Raw genomic sequence first — 13,097 nt, 5'->3', positions numbered from 1 at the left:
GTTACCGATTCTTTTAACCCCCCTTTTTCAGAGACATGTTCAATATTTGGATGGTTAAGCTCGACTTATAGTTTGATCTGCTGTCTTTAGCTAGAAATGAGCATTGTATCTCTCTCTCTCTCTCTCTCTCTCTCTCTCTCTCTCTCTCTCTCTCTCTCTCTCTCTCTCTCTCTCTCTCTCTCTCTCTCTCTCTTGCTGTTGATCCCAGAAGATTTTGGAACCTATGTGCAGCTATGTGGACCTACGATTATATGGTCTATAAAGATTTTGTCGGTGTTGTACTTCATTGTTATCTTAGGGATTTCTGAAAGTTGATCTTCCATACTTATGAAATAAGGTGAATGTAATGAAGAACCTGACCATTGCGTCCTTTGTTTCATTTACAATTCATGTGAAATTACCAAACCATAACACGGATCAAACACATAAACCATGTCTCTATTCACACGTGCTATACATGTTGATATGCTTTTATAAATTAAAGTAAAAGGTTAAAACCCAGCATGTCAATGCATATAAATCTTAATAAACATTACATCCTCTTTAGAGTCTAGTCTCTGGACTCAAGAGGGACGTGTTTTCTCGGTGTCGACCACTCGAAACATTCTTCTCTTTCCACACAACATGCTGCTTTGACACTTTCGAATCTATCTGCAGTTAAATTACGGCCTTTGGAAGATTCAAGTTACGTTAGTTGGTGACAAATCAGGCTTGGTTTAACACACACACACACACACACACATATATATATATATATATATATATATATATATATATATATATAATATAGATAGATAGCATCAACCATTGCTAGACCATTCCAGGACAAAACCCTCAAACATGACCATCCACTCCCGTCTGTTTATGGTCTTTTTATGCCAGTTTACACCCGTAAATTTTCTTAGCTCATCACGCCATCGTCTTCTCTTACATCCCCTGCTTCTTTTTAGCTAAATATCAAGGGGCCAATTCTGTTATTCTTTTTGTCCATCTAATATATATATATATATATATATATATATAATATATATATATATAATATATATATATATAATATGTATATAATATATATATATATATATATATATATATTTATTTATTTATTTATATTTAGCTTTCTGTAGCCTTATACTTTATAGTTAATTGTCGATTCAGTTTTAATGAGCCTGTATTGGGTTGAAAAATTATGTATTTTTCATAGGTTTCGGCATGCAGGGTTTTATTACATTTTGGTGAACATTTGATTTCCTAAAATGTTTGACACTGAATGCGATAATCTGACCAATTACTATCAATAGCATTCAATAGCATAACACTAATGCGAGAAGTTATGAAATAATTCCGTAGAGATTCTATGTCTAAGGAGTGTAAAATTATTGTATTTCAATTATTTGGTATAATAATAAGTTAATGGTTATATTGAAACAGAGTTGTAAATTTTGAAATTACTTTTAGTTTGTTGAAATAAGTTTTTACAAAGCTTTCCTAGTATTATTTACTGTGCTTTTTTCGTAAGTGTTAAAGCAATTCCCATAAGACTTTTATTTCATCTGAGAAGGATGTTTTGCGATTTCAGAGGTGAACGCCTTACTGGAAAAACAGATTTTCAAGAGAAAAAATTGTGCGGAAAAGTGTGTTAGGAATTACGGAAAGGTTATGTTCCACATGCCACCAATCAATAGGCTACAATGAGTAATATTTTAGCAGATGTTGAAAAGAGGAATTTTGTTATGGTATGAAGTTACTTTCGCAGTTTTTCATAAGCATTTTGAAAAAGTAATGTTTAATTTAGCCTGAAAAATAGTAAGTGTTCTGTTTAATCTGCTGATTTCAAATTATCTTTATTAACGTATTGTCATAGTAATAAATGGTGTCTGTTTGATGTCACAGGTTATTTCAGTGCAGAATTTGTTCTACTTGAAAAGTTATTACTCAATTCGTGATGTAGAAATTCTGTGTAATGCCACATAGTGTTTCTCTGATACTCTTTGACTTAACGTGATAATGAACATCTGTTGCCTCACCTGTGACAGGGAGTAAATGTCACCTGGCTCTTCTAGTTTAATTTGAGCGCTCTATTTCTATATTTCCATCTTGCAAAACTATTGGAAGTTTACGTTTAAACTAAAGATGTTATTAAAAATATAACGATTGGTATAATATAAGATTATAATGTTATCTATAGCTATTTTGCTCTGGGTGGGAGATCATCGGCTTTTATGTAATATATTGAATAACTAAACCCTGACGAATAATTTATATGATTCTCTTCTAGCATTTTAACCGCGAAGATGTGACGGCATTAATTTTCAATCTGTGAATTTATCAAAATTTGCTAATTGGAGGGAACATGTGATACTTAAGTGGCTAATGTAAATTCAGGAAATCTTTCCTTGTTACATACACCGCTAGCATTGACAGATTAGACCCTATTTACGTTTATCTTTGCTGTTTGTGTTATTATGATAACTAAGGATGACTTTCGATCAAAGGGATTAATTGGTGATGAGGTGTGGGACAGAGGTAGATGGAGAAAGCTGACCAGAAACATCGACCCCACATAGAAGTGGGAAAAGATGTAGACAAAGAAGAAGAAGAAGAAGTTATTGCGATAACTCTCTATCCTCGAATGATTAGGTAGAGTACATATTTACTGAGCGGATTTGAATGGCGATAAATACCCAAATATCTCCATTAAAGATAGCTCATCCCGATGGTTTGGATAATAATATATGAAGGTAAAGTAACCAGCGAGTGAATTTAATCTCGATGTGTTAACTGTATTTGAAAATTGCACTTTGAGATTTTTTGAGCGTCTTTGTAGGAACGATGATATTGTAATGGTTTGTGTATTTCAAAACAATGTTAGTTTTTTATAAATAAGACGTCCTTATTAACTTTAGATTTGCTGTATGTGTCATATTGTTCAAATCAGGATGATTTGAACACTATATTCGGGGACAATTTCTCTCTCTCTCTCTCTCTCTCTCTCTCTCTCTCTCTCTCTCTCTCTCTCTCTCTCTCTCTCTCTCTCACATTGTGTTTTATGCAAAGTTATTAAAATGATTTAATGATACAAAACATTAATATTCATCGACTGATTTTTGTACATGTTAAAATATGATTTTTTTTTTCTTTCAGGGCTACGAGGGCTCCCTTTTGAAGGTCACCAGCAAGAATGGAAAAACAGCTTCAGTAAGTATGATGTGGGACCCCTGTGTACCTCATAATTCAGTCGTATTGCCACCATTGGATTTCCCAAGACGTTTATATATTTCCCTTACATGGTTTAGTCCCCTTGCTACCAATAAAAATAGAAACACAAAGAATATTCACTATAAATCTCGACTTATATGCTATGGATATCTTTTTTATTGTATATCAGTGTAAATCAGGTTATTTCGTATATATTAATGCGTATTTGTGTCCTGCTCAGAAATTGTTTTTAAATATTATTGAATGGGAAGCACAATAGCAGCTTTCTTACTTACGAAGGTGTTTTGCAAGTGTAAATGAGTACAAATATAATATGTATTTCTGCCTCGCATTCCCTCTACTTTTTACGTAATAATATATGAGCACTTGGAAATGGACAAAAAAAAATTAAAAAGTATTTCTTCTTGTGCAGGTCTTCATCAGAGTATTTATTTTGCTCGCGAAATTGCCTGTTTAGATTTTGATAAAAATATATATATATATATATATATATATATATATTTATATATATATATAATAGAATGGCATGATGACTTGATTAAACGGCTATTCGTTTTTCAATTAAGACACTTTTAGTTACTTTGTGCCTCTTGAATTTTGTTATATATTTGAATTGTATCTTTCAAATATTGCTCATAGATGTTATGAATATGCAAATGCATTAAATGAAGATTTTTTTACCTGATGAAAACCAAAGTCCAATATATCTTGGATAATGGAACTAAAAAAAAATCTTGATTTCAGCCGGTCGGTTTTGTGACGTTTAGCACAAGGGCGGGAGCAGAGGCAGCCAAACAAGATCTCCAGGTAAGGCCTGATTACTTGATTGATTCCTTATTAGCTTCTAGTTAACCCCCATCTAGATCTCACTCTTTTGATCTGTCTACGTTAATCACTCAGTCCTGCGTTCGATAGTATTGCATTATCTATGGAGGATCCTTCTTTGGCAGGACAATTATGTTTCCATTTCTGTCATATTAATGAATAATTTCCTGTTTTTTATATGCAATAACAATTTTCTTCTATTCCTGCATTAATAATCATCATTCATATTTTGTAACTTTATCAGAAACATAGTTAGTTGAATAGGTAATAGGCAAGGAAAGATGCACCCTATTTAACAAAATTCCATACTTAGCAAGTGGAAAATCCATTGAACTCCATTTTTTTTATTCATTATCTCCTCTACTCTTCATAAACACACACACACACACTATAACCCTAAATTATTAGCTTACAGCGTTTTCAGTTCCATTAATAGTTAATGTGACATGAACCTTAGTTTCTATAATCAGTTATAGACATTCTTTATTTTTTGTTCTTTAGGTCATTTGTAACTGTAATTCAATGATCGTGTACATTCTGCTCTTAATAAATCTCATTTCCTCTGTCTCTTTATTATCTGTGGATTTTATCTGGTAATATTTTGAATTAGTTTTTCTAAATGAAAAGATCCTGACAGATCCCTCTGCTTGTCCAGTTGCTAACCAGCTAACGCTCCTCACGGACGCTAAGTTCAGCAGGAATTACTTAAAAGTTAGAGGCAATAAATGTGATCGCGTACTCTTGAGCAGGTGGATTTATCATTGATAAAGAAGCCTCAGTATCACAAAATTTCACTTTATTTCCAAGGTGTAGCAAACTTTTAATATTCGAATTATAGTATGACTAAATGATTTGCCCCCTATATTAGCAATTTGCTGGTTATCCACATTATTTTTCAATTTTTTATCATCCAAATTACTACCAATTTGTTATTATCCAAATTACATCCAATCTAGAATTTTGTTTATTCTGTATTTCATAAATATAGATGTTATATTAATGCGACTTCATTACAATAGACATGTATTCGAACAAATATACTATTCAAGTCGTATGTTTATCAAAGGGAGGGGAAGTTTTGCCTCAAGTTATTTTAAGTTTTCTCCTTAAATTGCATATTTCTATTTACATTTGTGAAGTTATAATGGTTTTGCATTCATGTAACGGCTTTGAAGTTGCAGTAAATATATGTCAATCATGTTTCATTGTTATATTTTATTATAATGATTGTTTTTTGCCATTACATAATTAACAGTTTTTATTAGAATATTGAATGAAGCTCCTCCAAAGTTATGTTTGTAACTGGAATGGTTTCCAATTTGAAATAGTATCAAGTTTATTCTAACTATCTTTATAGTTATTCTAACCTTTTATAATAGGTTTCTTCTGAAATACTTATTAGAAATTAATTTATGAGACTTCCAATTATATTTGTTTTGGTTAAATACATTTTTTTTAAAATAAGATTGTGGATAAAATGCATTAAGACCAAATGCTACTCATAAGATGCAAAAAGCAAATTGGTCTAACACAGACAGCATTTTCAGGTCCCCAAAATGTAGGCCTACACATTATTATCCTTGTGAAGTCATGTGCTTTCCTTTTGACATCGTCGTCAACCTTTTACAAATGAATTTAGGAAATGTACTCGAGTCAGGTTGACGTTCTGCAGCTGATACACTTTTATACATTTTTCTCTCTTGCAGATAAAAGCCTTTGGCAAATCTTTACAGCGTGTCGTTTGAGCCCCTTTCTTCCAATACACATTTTGTTCATTAAAAAAAAAAAAGTCACTCCACGCCAAGTGTATTTTCTTTTATGCATTCAGGCATGAGTGACAAAAATGGGGAACTCAAATTGGCCCAAAAAAACTCAAAATCGAAAAGCCAAAGAGAGTGAGTGTTTTAAAATGACGGTACGGCGATGAGCTGGCCGGACTCCTTTGTGGGAACCGCAAGCTCCCCGTTCCGTCAATTTAGTTTCATTGATTTTCCACATAGATTTATTAATGCATCACATAGCCTCCATCCCATCTTTCTTATACATTATGAGGTCCTTTTTGCTTCTCCATCGGCATCACCACTGCTTGACATTGACCAGACAATGGTTTTCTGTTCAAAGAAGAGCTTTTGTAACGTGTTCTTCGTTGCTTTTGTAGGTTTTCACTAGAATAATCATGGTAAAGTAATATTGTAATTAGAATGATCCACGTAAAAAAATCATGATTTTAAAAGTGTCTAGGGACATTTTTTTATCTATTGATGATGTATAGGGATTGTGGTGGAGGTGTTGGGGTGTTTATGTACCAGTGTTTGGGTAGAGTCACGGTGTGATTGCACCTGGTGGCCGGCGGCATTCATAAATTTCATTTGAATTATTCCTTAGTGGAATTCATGATGAACAACAGCCGCACTGTTGTGGCACTCTTCACATCAACCAACAGATTTAAGGCAGTTCAAACAAACTCTCCACTACACATTATTCCTTTTTTTTATCTCTTGATTTTTGAGTCACGCCATCTCCACCACCATCATCCTTTGTTGTTTTTTTTTCTTAATTTGAGTTCACAAATCACTACACGCGGCCTGTTCCTGGTGTAGCAAGTACAATGCAACTATAAAGTAATTCTTTATATATATTTAAATACAAATTTCTGAAAGTGTGTTCAACATTTTTGGGGCAATTGATGATTTGCATGTAAGGGAGATGGCATTCCTTTGTTTTCGCAATTGGATGACATGAAAGATGTCGTGACATGTTCACTTGTGTAACCTGCATATTGAAAAGAAAGTTTCGTACCACACCCAAACTGTTTGTTAAAGTAAGACACTCGTTCACAGAGCCTAGTTACTCTAATGCAGGCACTTCATTCTTACTCTCTCGAAAGTATCAAAATTTTAAATGTTAAATGGAGATTTTTAACAGCACTATTTAAATATTTCTAACCTCAACTGAAGTTTCAAGTTGTTTAGGTATTGTGACAAGCGTCAGGCCCTGTATAATTTGTGCAAAATGAAATGCTATGGTCTTTAAAGGGCGTTTTCATTGGTTCAGGTGGAATTGTTTAAAAAATGGTTTTGTTAACATACAAGATTGCTATAGAGTATAATTATGTATTGATCTCATGTATAATAGTTTCATTTCAATTTATTTTATTGTTTATAAAATTTTTAGATTTTTATCTTGAATGAAATTCTTTATATATCTGTGGTTGAGGATTATAGTATTTTACATTATATAATTGCTACAGATTTATTTTGCTTCTTAAGTCAGACGTTTGCTATTCACTAATGATAGTAGTCTTTGACGTGATATCTTTCGAAGTGAGATAAGGCAAAAATAGTAACATATCCCTATATTTTCAAGTGTTTAGCAATCATCAATTGCCAATGATATTCTTATAGACTAATGGTTGATGACGGAGAAGAAATATGGGTAAGTATGAAAGAGGGATGACGACTCATCCGTTCTGCTGGCATACTTCCCACAGCCATGAACACCCGCTCCGGTTGTCCTTTGCTCTGTACGGCCGTGACTCCTCCACTGGCTGAGGGTGGAGTCACGCGTTGGCTGGATGACGTAGCAAAGACAGAAACGGGCTGGAATATGGAGAAGGGTGGTTCTAGTTGATGCGGTAGCGTGGCCTAGTGCCACCCGGGGCATCACCCGCCACTTTTGTTTGTCATGACACTGGTGCTGGCACCCCTGGCTACCCACCTACTCCCCCAATGCTCGACCCCCAGGGAGCTGCACGGCCAAATACTCTTTGCTCCACGGCCAAAGATCCCATAGAATTCAGCAAGGTGTTTCTCTCCCGATCAGTTTGACACGTTGCTTTAGGGAATTATCTGACATAGAATACGAAGCGCAGAATTTAAGACGGTCACTTTAGCCTTCTGTTCATTACTAACTCATAAAAAGAATTCATGAACATTCACGTGCTCTGAAAATGGATGCTTGGCTAAAGAGAAAAAGGTCTAATGTGTGTGTCTTCAATTTTCTGCTTCCGAGACCTCCGGGTGTAATAGAAGAGAAAGGGAAGAGGAGGAGGTTATATTACGGGAGTGAAACATCCTGCTCTTCATCTGTGTGATCTTTGGTCTCGACACAATATAATCACACATCCCAGTGCCGCCCTTTCCCTTATTATTCTTATTATTAGCTGTTCACAGAGTTTTTAATCTCAGTAGAAAGTAGAAACGCCTTCTTAAGTAAAATAAATTACATGATCTTGATCTCTCACAAGAGTAGGCAGTTGCCTAATCTGCCCTTGACCTCTTAAGAAGAGAAGAGTTTAGGAAGGAGACATAGGCAACTGCCACATCTTCACTGACTCAAGCATGGAAGTACCCCCTCTGTACCCCTCCCAACCCCCCAACCCCTTCATATTACTTCTCTTTCATCTCTTTTCTCAGCCTTAGAATTGATTCACCCCTGTCCCACATGAACCCCGTGCAGGTCTCTAGGTGGGGAAGATCTTACTTCATTCTTTGTTCAAGTACATAAATATTTTTGTCCAGAAAAAAAAAATCATGCTCAAGAAAGTTGAGAACTTTATAAATATATCTTTTATTTTGTCACAGAGTTGCCGCTGCTCCTAATTCTGTCTGATCTTCATTTATCTATTTTATCTCCTATATGTCTTTCTCACATAGTGGGTCCTGTATTAATACCTCCTCCATTTTGGGTCTCACGTTACACCTACATGATCTGTGATGTATCAATGCTTCCTGGAGCTGCTCGCTTGCCTCTCTTCACACCTGTATCCCGCTCCTTCAAAAATGCCCGATTCCTGGTCACCTTTTCTCTCACACCTCCATCCTCACACCTTTCTCACCCTGATCCTCACACCCTTTGCCAGAATCCACGATCTTCTTCACTCCTGCTCCTGGCGCATTGTTAATCCTAACGTTACCCACACACCCTCTTTATCCAGAATCCTGATTATACCATACATTTCTGCTCGGGTGTGTAGGAGCTCTAATATACCATCTGAATTATTTGGAAATATCGCTTTATGCAACTATAAAAGAAATTTAGTCCTTATTTTTAGTAACATTCAATTAGAAGTACCCGAGTATTTTCATTTTTAGGTGTGGATGGGTAATGGATATATTTTTTCTAATTAATTACCTTATATGATTCCTTATCCATTTGCTTCCTTTAGTAAGGTTCGTAAGAAAATCATGTTTCTTACGTCTCTTGAAATACATAGTGGTAGTATAGTATTCGTTATTATGTACATTACAACATTACATTTTTGTAGTGTAATAGAGTGTAGATAGGATGATTATTTATGTAATTTATATAATAACACCATGCATCTGATATTCGCGTTATTTAAGGCTTTGAACTAGAATAATTATTATCGTAAGGTCTTCCCTCTGTCTGTAATAAACCGAGAATGACTGAGATATGTATACAAGGCTTTAGTGGTTTAAGCATACGTTTTCGGTGCTAATAGTTTGCTAGCTTTAGTTGACTTGAGAGTAGATTGCTTTTTTATTACAAATTTTACAAAGGAAGTTTTGATGTAGATTCTGAGTTTTTTTTTTCAGTACATTTACAGTTGATGGACTAGTATGTAATTAGATTTCATGTAATCGTGACATTTATTTGGTAATTCTTTATGGGTTTACAGAAAAAGTAGACAGTGCATATTGAATGAAAGTAATGGCACTCTCGTAATTGAAAAAGACGAGAACACCATAACATGGAACTGTAAGTTGATCGTGATCATATACAGAGATTTTTTCAAGAGCAGAATTCATAGAGGAAAAAATAGTAAATGCTCCTAACACACATGAAAGAAAAAAAAACTGAACTTAAGAAACACCGTGTCAATGAAATTTTAACTCGTTAGTCCCGGTGCTCCATAATTTAGCAATTAATACCGTACATGACATTAACTGGTGATGGTCATATCCATTAACTCACAGGATTATTTTGGATTAATTCTTCCTGAATGCTTAAACGTCACGTAATCATCATTTATCGTCAGAATTAAGTATATAGATGAGAATAAACGAATTGAGTAAAAAAATTACTTCTAGTTAAATTGTTTCAGTTATGAAGAGAAGGAAAATGCTTTGGTCGTTATTAAATTGATACGTGGTACGAGGTATGGATTGCATTGATTTATGCAATATAATAGATAGGAGCATAACCCCTAACCTACCCTTTCACTAAGCGTCTTTGAATTTGGAGAAGGTTCATGAATGACTTGAAAAAAGTAAAATTTTTGGTACGAAAAAAAAGGTGTTTAATTTTAACAAGAACTACATCAGCACTGAAGGATAGAACGAGTTATAAATAGGTAAAATGATATATATATATATATATATATATATATATATATATATATATATATATATATATATATATATATATATATATATATATATATATATATAGTTTAGTAGAGGGTAAGACAGGGATGTGGATTTAAATCATATATTGTAGAAAAATTATCTCCTCCTCCATTCACATTCGGTTCGTTTTTATTCATAAATGATAGAGACACCCTTTCTTTATGTTGATTAGTATACGGTATCTAATAATCCCCGCATATTTTAGAAACTAATATTTCTTTCCGTGATTAAACCGATTTCAATGGTCCTTTTCCCTCCTCTCCCCCACTCCTTATATCCTGCCCATCCAGTCGTGGTCAACTATTTGGTTGTCTTTGGTTTCTCTCATTTTTATGTGGGTTTAAATGGTTGTTTTTACTACTAAGTGTCTAACCGTCCTCTTTTTCTCTTGTTTTCACTAACGATGTTAAATTAATATTAGTTTTGTTTATGAGTTATAAGTATTATTCATCTTTTTATGCTCTCTTATCACTGACAAATTTTGTGGACAATATGATAACCCTTTATATCATTTGGCAAAACATTGTAGATATTTTTATGCTTTAGGTATACCTTTTAGTTATTCAATTGTTACTGCTAATATGTCTGATTTTGTGCCATGTTGAGCATAGTTTGTTTTTTTCTTGCAATATTTATATTTTTAATTTTTTTAGGTTTGGAATGTCTACAGCGTAAATAGTCATATTGGAATCAGAATTTGTATGTCATAGAGATGCTTCCTGGTTTTGAAATGGTGGCAGAAGAGCGAAGCGAAGGTTGTTGAATCTCTAAGGGTTGAAGAAAATCTGTTTCAACTGACACCATTACAAAACGGAAGCTTCTTCTAATTAGACATTAAGCATCATTCATTGCGTAAGAGAAAATTATACTATACAGTATTGAGGTTGTAACGTTAGGATTTAACTCCTGTAAATCCCCTCCACCTTTCCCTATTCCCCTTAGTAACCTTGTCCCCAGTTATGCTATTTCCCCTCATTTCTTGCCTACCATGACCCCACATGGTCCACTTATGATCCACCCCCACCCCACCCTACCTCCACTGGCGGCCACCTTGTGTTTTTAACGTGCACGGTCTCCGGTGTTTTCTTACAGCAGGGCGTGCGGTTTGACCCAGACATGCCTCAGACCATCCGACTCGAGTTTGCTAAAAGTAACACCAAAGTTAGCAAACCCAAGCAGCAGTCGCCCCCTGCAGCCGCCCCCCACCCCACTCTCGTGCACCCATTCACCGGACGTAAGTAACACTGCATGATCACCTCCAGTCACTTAACTCACTCACAAGCTCACAATCACTCACTTCTTATCCTCCCTTAACCCAAGCATTTCGTCACAAATATAGAGTACCGACGGACGGACCTCGCTACCTTGCTCTCAAGATGGGAGTTTGGGTTCAAGGGCTTAGTGCCTTTCAAATTCTGTGGAACCGTGAGCTCACCGTTTATCTCTGTAAGAATAATAACCATTAGACCTTTGTTATCTGCCAAAAAAATAATTTTATTGAGTATTTCTGATTAAAGAAGAACCCAGAATAAGTTGAAAGCAGGGTTGCTTGGATCTGCTCCGTGTGTGAGTAGGTCTGAACCACTCCCTCTTGTCTTCACGCGTCATCCGATGCACTGTATCCTTTACTAATTCATCACCATCCTCCCTTCCCTTCCTAATTAGTCATCATATTCACTAACATTTACATCATCATACGAGGTCATTGTATATCATCACCATCAATTAGATGTTTTTTTATTGTTTTGGGGTTGTGGATGTTTTTGTCATGTATGTATAATTCTTTGAGGTCACATGGAAACGATTTCATGGTTCCTTTATTTTCTCTTGGCTTCCATTATTGATATTTGTCATGTTTGCTAGTTGTCTTGGCTCATTTCACTTGTTTTATTTCTTTTACTTTTAAACCAACCTTATGCTAAACTAACAACCTACCTTACAGATAAACTACCATTTCTAACCGTAGCTGTAAATAGCAAAGCTAACCATAATATAGTAGTAAGGTGAATGTGTTCCTAACCTTGGTTAAGATTATGTATGTGATATTTTTTTTTCTTAAAGTTAAGAAGCTGTAGCCTATGTGTTTAGCATTGTCCATCCTACCGCAGTGACAAGTAGCGAGGGCTTCAATTTGATAGTATATAATTTTGTATGGAATATTTATATCCTGCTTATGGTGTGCTTATTTTAGTATTTCATGAAACCAAACCTTGCTTTCAGGGCTATAGTATTTGTAGCACAATATTGTTTGATATACGCTTATATAGTTTTTCTCATTACTGTAACGTAAACCATAAATTCAAGAGTATCCAATTAATGTTTTAGAAGCAACCACAGCTTGAATCTTTGCTCAAGTTTCTAAGTTATTTTGACACTATTTTCTATAAATCACTTTGTTATAAAAAGCAAGCTAACTGTATACCTTTCTAAGAAATGTAAAATGAATGGTCATTTGATATGAAATATTTTATGTTCTGTAGTGCTTAGCTATTTCTAGTCATTTGCGTTCTTCTTTAAATCAGAAGTTGATGTTTCCATCCATGCAGTCCTGTAACTGGAGATCTGACAGTATGATTCATTCTTGCATGCAGCGTGGCTTTATTAAATCTCATGGCAATTCTTCACTCAACCTATTGTGTCGGATTAAACGTAGAGCCGTAGATAAACAGATCTTTGTTTAGATTG

At 34.7% G+C, this 13,097-nt stretch overlaps 1 protein-coding gene across 12 annotated transcripts in view; it reads left to right on the top strand.

The window, feature by feature from the left end:
• LOC137655305 (RNA-binding protein, mRNA-processing factor 2a-like) overlaps positions 1–13,097 on the top strand; it is a 354,099-nt gene that overhangs the window by 300,140 nt on the left and 40,862 nt on the right. For all 12 annotated transcript variants that reach the window (XR_011046836.1, XM_068389209.1, XM_068389205.1 and 9 more), the window contains 3 exons: positions 3,142–3,195; positions 3,961–4,023; positions 11,505–11,646. Coding sequence is in view for 11 of the 12 variants with exons in the window: in XM_068389209.1 (XP_068245310.1) it covers positions 3,142–3,195; positions 3,961–4,023; positions 11,505–11,646 (259 nt within the window). In the remaining variant the exon portion in view is untranslated. The remainder of the gene's footprint in view (positions 1–3,141; positions 3,196–3,960; positions 4,024–11,504; positions 11,647–13,097) is intronic.

This window comes from Palaemon carinicauda, chromosome 1, assembly GCF_036898095.1.
Source record: "Palaemon carinicauda isolate YSFRI2023 chromosome 1, ASM3689809v2, whole genome shotgun sequence".
NCBI lineage: Eukaryota > Metazoa > Arthropoda > Malacostraca > Decapoda > Palaemonidae > Palaemon > Palaemon carinicauda.
The sequence above is the reverse complement of the archived record's forward strand: the minus strand, read 5'-3'. Positions and strand labels throughout refer to the sequence as shown.